Source organism: Fulmarus glacialis, unplaced genomic scaffold, assembly GCF_000690835.1.
Source record: "Fulmarus glacialis isolate BGI_N327 unplaced genomic scaffold, ASM69083v1 scaffold7670, whole genome shotgun sequence".
NCBI lineage: Eukaryota > Metazoa > Chordata > Aves > Procellariiformes > Procellariidae > Fulmarus > Fulmarus glacialis.
Window position 1 is genome coordinate 92,643 of NW_009188276.1, and position 8,184 is coordinate 100,826.

Consider the following 8,184-nt stretch of genomic DNA (forward strand, 5'->3'; position numbering starts at 1 on the left):
GAATGAATCTGCTTTTACTAATGATGGAGCTGAGTTAATTTTGTGCAAACGATCATAGTGCTTCATAAAGAAGAAACCACTACTTAGAATTATTTTCCACTTCTTGCAGTCTTGCTGTCTGTAAGCCTTCCCCCTAGACCCTATCAAGGAAGGAAGGCAGACTGCAGATTAATGTATTCTCCTACCATTAACCTTTCAGGCAAAAAACCTTAACTATTAGCATCATCACCGTACTGTACTAACATGGGAGGTATTCTGGTGGCAGGTCTGTGCATGAATACCTTACAAGAAAGTAACTCAAAAAGATAAAGATCATTCAAGGTAAGAAAAAACATCTGTAAAAAACAGGAAAATTAAATTCTATGGTCTGTACAGAAATAAGAAAGCCAATGTAAAGAAACAGGCTGCTATTACTGCTGACCCAGATGCCTTGATGAATACTTTTACTGTTGACAGGACCTTATCTACTCTACACTGAGACTGGAAGGGTCTCTGCATTGGCGCTTGTCTGTAGAAGAGCAAAGTGATACCTGCGATTCTGAATGAAAGTAGTCACAGTATCAGTGCATAGCTTTGTACTCATAAAGCTTGATTTCCTACAGATTCGTGACTTGAAGTCAAGCTTCCCTTATGGATTTTCTGGTATCTGATAAGACTCAAGTCTCATTTCAGCCTTTTTCTCAGCAGGCCGTTAACTGTGTGTCTCTTCTCTACTTTGCTGTCTATTTTCAGCGAAGTTTTCAGAACTTAGTTTTGAAGCCTATCAAATGTGTTTGAAATCAGCCCGTATCACTACATACAGACGTAGTTCTCTTTCTTGGTATACGCACACTGTCAAGACCTCTTATGCGGACACAGCTATGCTGACAGAATTTTGCCACTGAGAGAGGCAACAATCAATCTTCTCCCCCTGAAAAAACTAAACCACACACACCTCTCTTTTGGCACATACCATATTACTACGTCTACCCTAAGGGCACTGCTGATATATTGTGCTGCTATGGCTATAGTAAGTGTTGCTGCAGCACAGAGAAAGCTTCAGCCTTCATGAGACTTCATGCAGCTTCACCTGAAAGTGAATGTCACCAAGTGACATTTTTCCTCCCTACCTCTGATGTGTGATAAAATAAGACAGAAATGACAGAAGTGAAGACCAGGTGGGACATTAAAAAAAAATCCATGCAAAAAAACATTTTTCTGAGTGAAAGGCAGCATATCTATACATGAGCCTAAATGACACAGAGAAAGAGGAGGCCACCCATCTGTCAGTTGTCAGAGAGAACAGCAATAAAATAGTATGTTTGGAGCTACTGATATGAACTTAAATTTGCGTCTATATTAAAATCCCTAAACTAAACCAGAGTGTTAGTTGTAAAACATCCTATAAAATTTAATTTGTATTACCAGCAACCACAGTATCGTAGAAGAAAACCTGACCTAAATATACACAGCAGGTCAAATTGTGGGTAAACGTTTTGAAGTGCCACATAAACCTTTACAGTGCCTCTTACAACCTCAGATGAAGGGGATTATCCATTAGGACTTTTAAAAAGAACCTACTGTGCTTTAGCCAGATATGGTATACAGCTCTATACTGTGATGTCTGACCTCACATGGTAGCAGGGGTAGAATCTCTATTCACAGTCACAGTTGCAACGTTTGCAATGTATAGTAGCATGCTTTCTTATTCTGACAGTTTGATTAAAATTCACAGAGAGCTGAGGGGCTCATGCTGAAGTAAAGTGCTTTCAATATCTGAAACTATACAGTAAATTACTTCTCCAACAGAGCAACTGTACTTACATCAATATCCTCTTGGGTAAAAGTTTCTGGATCTTCTCCCATCATGTTGGCTAAATGTCTCTTTCCTAGGTTGAACTCTTCAATCTGTTTTTTAATAAATGCCTCCGTGTACTTTTCAGGTCCTGAGGCTCCTGCATTTTTCCTCTGCACTGCTGTAGTGGTATAGATTAGCCTTAACGTCTAACAAAAACACAAAAGAGAAGCAAGAGATTTATTTTATATCTTTGGCATAGTGAGCTCTAAATAAAATGAACAGTATAATAAGCCATTCATACCTATAACAAGATTCAACACATTATTGCAATAAGTTAGAAAAGGCAGTATTACTCATGAAACCATTTTCTTCCAATTGTTTAATGCCCATAAACAGATAAACACATTCTAAATGTTGAACATTTTCACATATTACAATTAATTCAGAAGATTTTTCTGACGGAAAGAAATGTAGTATCATATGTCAGGAACATCCAGCAAAAGCAAAACACAGCACTGATCAACAAACGCAGTCTTAAAAGAAAATAAAAATCTATCAGCAAATAAGCAGGTTTTGCCTTCGCCTAGAGGCAGCCCATAACGAAGTATGAAAAAAATCTGTGGGGCAGCTCTCTAGTGGCTTTCAGAAGCATGTGGCTGCACAAACCCTGCTAAAAGCTTTGGAAAGGCTATGGAGTGCTCCTTCCTTGTTCCAAAATGGTTCTTAAGCTATTTCGCCACCTCAGGTAGAACAATTAGAAAACTAGTAGGGTAGTTCTCACCAGCAAACACTACTGAGCATTGTTCCAGCTCAGGAGTCATAACTCAGGGGACAGTTATCTTTTGATCTTTGTGGGATACAGGTTTGGGTTTTCTTCTATCAAGACAATCAGCAGTCAAGATGCCTAATTTCAATCAAGCTCTCTGCCAGACAAACAGGAGCTTCACTGACAGCTGTAATGTCCCAATTCTGGCCTAGTGCCAATATTATGCACTATTTTGTCTCTCCAACATTAGTATTAAAGTCCTCTGCAGCTTAATTATTCCACAAACTGAATGAGAACTGATTATCTGTGTGGTTTTACGTGGGCAGGGGGAGGGAGAGAATCGCAAGAAAAAAGGGTATGTGGGACGGAAAAGCAAAGACAGAAAAAGAATCACTTCTGAATCAGAAAAATGCCCAGTTCTGTTCACCAGATAGTACCCTGAAACACTTCTCTCCAGCTTCTCCAGCGTGCCATGGCTTGGCTTTGTAAGCAGACAGTGCAGTTTTACAAGGCAGAGCGAGCCCATCTCACTCCTGCTAGCATTCTGTCCCCCACTCCCTTCACTTGTCCTGTGCCAGCTCTGGCACTTGGACTCTTCTGCAAGCCAGCTCAGCTCCCTAAATGTGGCAGAAGACTAACTTCTGCTTCCTCCCAACAAGAGGGCAGTTCTCTGCTGAGCTGGTAAGTCCGAGCGATTCAGAGAAGGCTCGGACATGAGAAGCTGACATGAGAAAGGTGGCTGCACCATGCAACTGAGTTAAGCTAATATGAATAGCATAAAATACTTGCTATCTTCCTGTAACTAATACAAATACAACAGTAATCTTAAAACCTAGTTATAACCACAATGATGCAAACACACACATCCCATCAAAACAAGATTACATGAATATATTTGCAAGACAAACACAACAGTGGATTGAACTTCCACCTTCTGTTAGTAACATGAGTTAGCTTACACAAACTCCTGTGACTAGAAGCTTTGACTAGAAGCTTCTGGTGTTCTGTATTACATGGTCAAGTCCTACATGAAAAAGAAATGAAACACGGCTCTTCTTGTACTTTCACAGAGCCTGGTTGGTATCCTGGACATCTGGCAGTCCAGGATGGACTCATCCAACGCATCCAATTTGCTGCACATATGTAAAGCTATTCATGATCAATTTACCTGTCCATGACTGTCTCAGGCTTCAATATACAAGATCTAACAACCCCACTTAAAATTTCCATTTGGAATAAAGACTGCAATACCCTGCCTTAAACCTATGTATAGCACATGCCTTTGCTGCAGGATAGGTCCTATGAATTCAATAAGGTTTGATATAGAAGGTAAAGTAATCTTTGAATAACAAGGTCACACGAGATGGAAAGAACTGACCCTCTATGCTTTTACAACCTGACATAGATAAAGATATGTCTCCCAAGGTATGCACCCCAGACAAGTAACCAATACCTCTGCCAGAAAAGATTTAAAAACAGCTCCAAGGCAGAATTTGGTGCTGAAGAGCCTGTTGTTGCTTTATTTTTTCCACAGCCTGTATGTATCATATGCAATGCTAGTCCTGGTTTGCCCCCCCCTCCCCCTTTTTTTTTAAATATTCATGCTTTCTGTGAGGTTACATTGACATACACAGAATTAAAAGAAAAATAATCAAAACTTTAAATGTACACATTTTCCACAGGCAAGGCTCTGGTGATTTCCTTAGAAAGCAGAAAGGAAAGCAGAGGTTATCTCTTCATATTCCCCTATTCTTCTCTCCTAGTCACTCCTCAGGAAAGAATTCAATTCATCTTCTCTCTTACTTGTCTTAATAGTAACTAATTATTTGTAATTCTTGTTACTGAACATATGATTCCTTATTACTTGGCCCAAAATTGCTTTCTCTCTGCTATGCTTTAAACAGAATACTTTAAAAAAAGATTGCTTTCCTCTTACTCCTGTCAATTTCTATTGTAATTTTCTCATTTTTGTCCTCCTTCCCTCAAGCTATTCATATTCTTCCCTAGTTTCAATTGTCACTAATCAAAAGTCCCTGGACACACAAAATGTTCATAATTAGAAAACAGCCTCTTATGCAAATTAATATCTATTGTATTGGGTACCTCTTCTGGGATAAGAGTACTATTTCATGGGTGGTGGAGGCAAGAACTGCAAAGCACAGCTAAATGCTTCTGGCATTTCAGTCAAACAAGAAAGCATGCTCCTCTACTTTATAGAGGAAACCACGGAGGTTTGCAGTCACTTCCTACAGATTTCATAAAGCATTACTGCAGACAGCAGCCTCACCATTTTTTAAATGGTCATGGTTATTAATAGTACTCCTGAAATAATAGACTCCTCCATCAGGATAGGGGAGAAGGGAAAGCCTTTACTTCTGGACACAACTCCTTGGTATAAACCCTCCCCTCCCAACTGCTTCCCAAGCAACCTAGCATTAAAACAGTTTGGCAAATCCTGATTTTCCAGGGAGACTGAAAATTTATAGAAAATCAGCTTATGTAAAATTTACCTTAGGGGAAAAAAAAGCATTTTTAGACAAATTCAACTTCTCTGGCCTATTTCTTCCAAGAAGAGAAATAACTAAACTAGTTGTTTACTCATCCTGTTCATTTTGCTTCACTGGAATTATATGGATATAAAATCAACACATATCACTATCAGAGGAATCAAGCTTCCTGTACTTTTGCAATGGGAAGAAAGGGGAATCGGAGACAGGAGGCTTGAATTCAAGAGAAAATCCATTGTTGTCCATTTTACAACATGACATAGTTACAGAGATAGAAGAAGATACCAAATGATGTGGCACGCATGCAGTTGCACAATTTTCATGCTGCTTTCACGATCTAAGCTGGCAGACTTCAACCATCTCCTTTTCCAAAACTATGCAGCGCGCAAACAAATTTGTGCTAAAAAGTTATCTTTGGGATAGAACTTCACTAGGAGATGCGGAGCTGGAGCTGTATAACCATATCAGCATGCAGGACTAAAGCTGCCTTGTGTCCACTGCTCCAATTACCAGCTCAGCTAGTGCTACTGAACGCAGCAGACATAAAAGATACCAACAGTGGTCGTCTGGTCACCTGTTGCACAAGAAAAAACTTATATTATGTAGCAATCATACAGAATGTAAATGGTCAGACTTATCCCACATTTCTGAAGAATTACTTTTTGTTCAGTAGGCGAGTTTTGGCTTTCTAGTGTGCTGTTTCAAAAAAATGTGTTTTAATTGATTTACTTAAACAATATTTACATAATCTTAGATTTCAGTCGGCCTACAAATTAATTAGGTGAACCAGTATCAGGTTTATGTTTTAAGAAGCATTTTGTAAAACACATCAGAAAATATCACAAGGTGTCAGCAAATATGCATAAGTGATTTTATATTATTTTTTATAACTGATTTCACAAAGTATTTTATCAGAAGAAACTTTTTCTCAAAATGAAGTCTCTTGACAGGTAACTGTAAAACTACATCTACCCCACCCAGAAAATCTACTTTCTGTGCATATTTGACCAAATCTACGTATTAAGTTTTGCTTATACTGTATACTACGGAAATAAAAGATAGCTCTAAATGTATAGATACAGGGCAAGTGTCAGATGTGCATAACAGGGAACAGAATTTAGATCCGGTTGTTTTGAGGCACAAATTATCAAATACTAACAGGCTCTTCAACTCTAGCTTAGTTAACAACTGCAGAAAAAGCTACTCCATTCCAGGCATGTAGTTCTGAAAGACCATCACCAAAGTGCTATCATCTCTTTCTGATATCAGTACATTTACCATCCACAGTGATTTAGATAAGGTACCCGACCCAATCAAATTAAAGAGCACATACGGTACTCTGAACTCTTTTGTTGAGAGCAGCTATTCAATCACATCAGAAGTGACTGACAGTAACTAAGCTAGATCATTTTTTTTCTTTATAAATTGTGCTAAATCTCTGCGTTTTGCTTATTAGAAGAATAGAAAACTAAACCCGTTGTTCAGCCAAAGCTAAGGGAACTGGAATTACAAAGTTTCTCTCCCATTTCCTCTCCCAATGCAAGACACTTTCAAATACAAAAAAAACCCCAAGAAATTAAACTGTTTCCCCCACTGAGATAGACAAGAAGTAATGAACTAAACTCCAGCAAGGGATTTTTAGGACAGACATCATAAAAGAGTTCCCTAACAGTAAGACCAGGTAAGTGCTTGATGTGAGAAATGGTTATAGCAGGTCAGAACAAGGGTACATCAACTTATTACCCTGTCCTCAACAGCAGCCGGTATCAGAGGCACAAGGAGAGGACAAACAAGTAGCGATAGTTTTTCCAGGACACTTCCCCAGTTTCCAGCAATCTGTGGTTCAAAGACATGCTGATATCTTGTTTTTAACCGTCCTCAGTGGAATTTTCTTCTGAGTTTCTTAAGCTGCTTTTTGTATTCACATAAATGCTTAGTACCCTGAACATCCCCATCAAACAGTTCCACAGGTTAACTACACCTAATGGAAAGAAAAGTCTCTTAAGTTCCTTAAGTCTCTTAAGGCCCTGCCTCCCATTAGTTCCCTTAATATCCTTTGGTTCACAGTTAGATGATTTGCATATAGCTATAGGCTTAGGTACTGATCCCATCTCTGGGGACGAAGGAGTAGACAAATGATCTCTCAAGGCCCCTTCCAGCCCTACCTTCTACAGTGACTCTCTCTCCTTCGAGATTATTTCCCCATCTACAATATAAATTGTTTTCAGCTCGAACTCAAGCAGGTGCCTGGCCAGGAAAACTAAGTTACTGTTATAATCATACCTTTGATATAGGATAACCAAAGCAACACAAACTATTCCAACTGAGAACGAAATCAAGTGTTAGAATAATTTCAGTCTTATTCTCCTTCTCATTCCTTGCACAACTTCAGCACGTGTATTTCTGCCTGCTGCATAAACAACTACTCACAGGGGCACCAGGTCTTTATCCCTAATGGGTAAAGCTAATCTAGAAGTAACCAATATAAACAGTTCAAATTGCTCCTTCCAGTATTATCTTTCATTTCCTTACTGCGTGTTCTCTTCTGTTACCTCATGGTTTGGTTTAGTTCAGTCACCCAACGGTTCTTCAGCCCTTATTAGCCTAAATTACTTTGTGATTTGAAAGTGTTACCAGCATGCCTTTTTATTCATTTGCTAGTCACTAATTAAATATATATACAGGTGTATCAAGTACCACTGCACAAATACAGTGGCTGTCCTCAACACTGACAGCAGCTAAGCTTTTTAATTAAATGGCAATCTGCTGAACACCGCTATCTCTCAAAACAAGCAGGTAATTCTGTTTAATCAGAAGTTACCGCACTTGTGGAGCACATTTCTCTCTCCATTGCAAGAACTGGGAGACTTCATTATCTTCTTACTTGCTGACCAAACACAATTCAAGATATCAACCTAAAAAACTACCACTTACTCATGAATCTTAAAGTACCTCACTTCTGTGCATAGCTTTGGTCTATGCACGGCTCTGTTAATTCTAGTGATAGATATAATAAATCAGGGCTTAACTACGCTTTTGTTTTACATCAAGAGAAATAAGCTCAGCTCACTGAAGGGCTGACTTGAACGCGGCGCCGGCCCTCCCACTCCCTGCCCCAACGCTGCCTCCTCTCG

At 39.1% G+C, this 8,184-nt stretch overlaps 1 protein-coding gene across 2 annotated transcripts in view; it reads right to left on the reverse strand.

Annotated features, from left to right (window-relative positions):
* MRPS9 (mitochondrial ribosomal protein S9) overlaps positions 1-1,980 on the reverse strand; it is a 28,108-nt gene extending 26,128 nt beyond the window's left edge. For both annotated transcript variants that reach the window (XM_009578001.1, XM_009577993.1), the window contains exon 1: positions 1,804-1,980. In XM_009578001.1, coding sequence (XP_009576296.1) covers positions 1,804-1,848 — 45 coding nt within the window. In that variant the 5' untranslated portion in view covers positions 1,849-1,980. The remainder of the gene's footprint in view (positions 1-1,803) is intronic.
* Between the last annotated feature and the right edge of the window lie 6,204 nt (positions 1,981-8,184).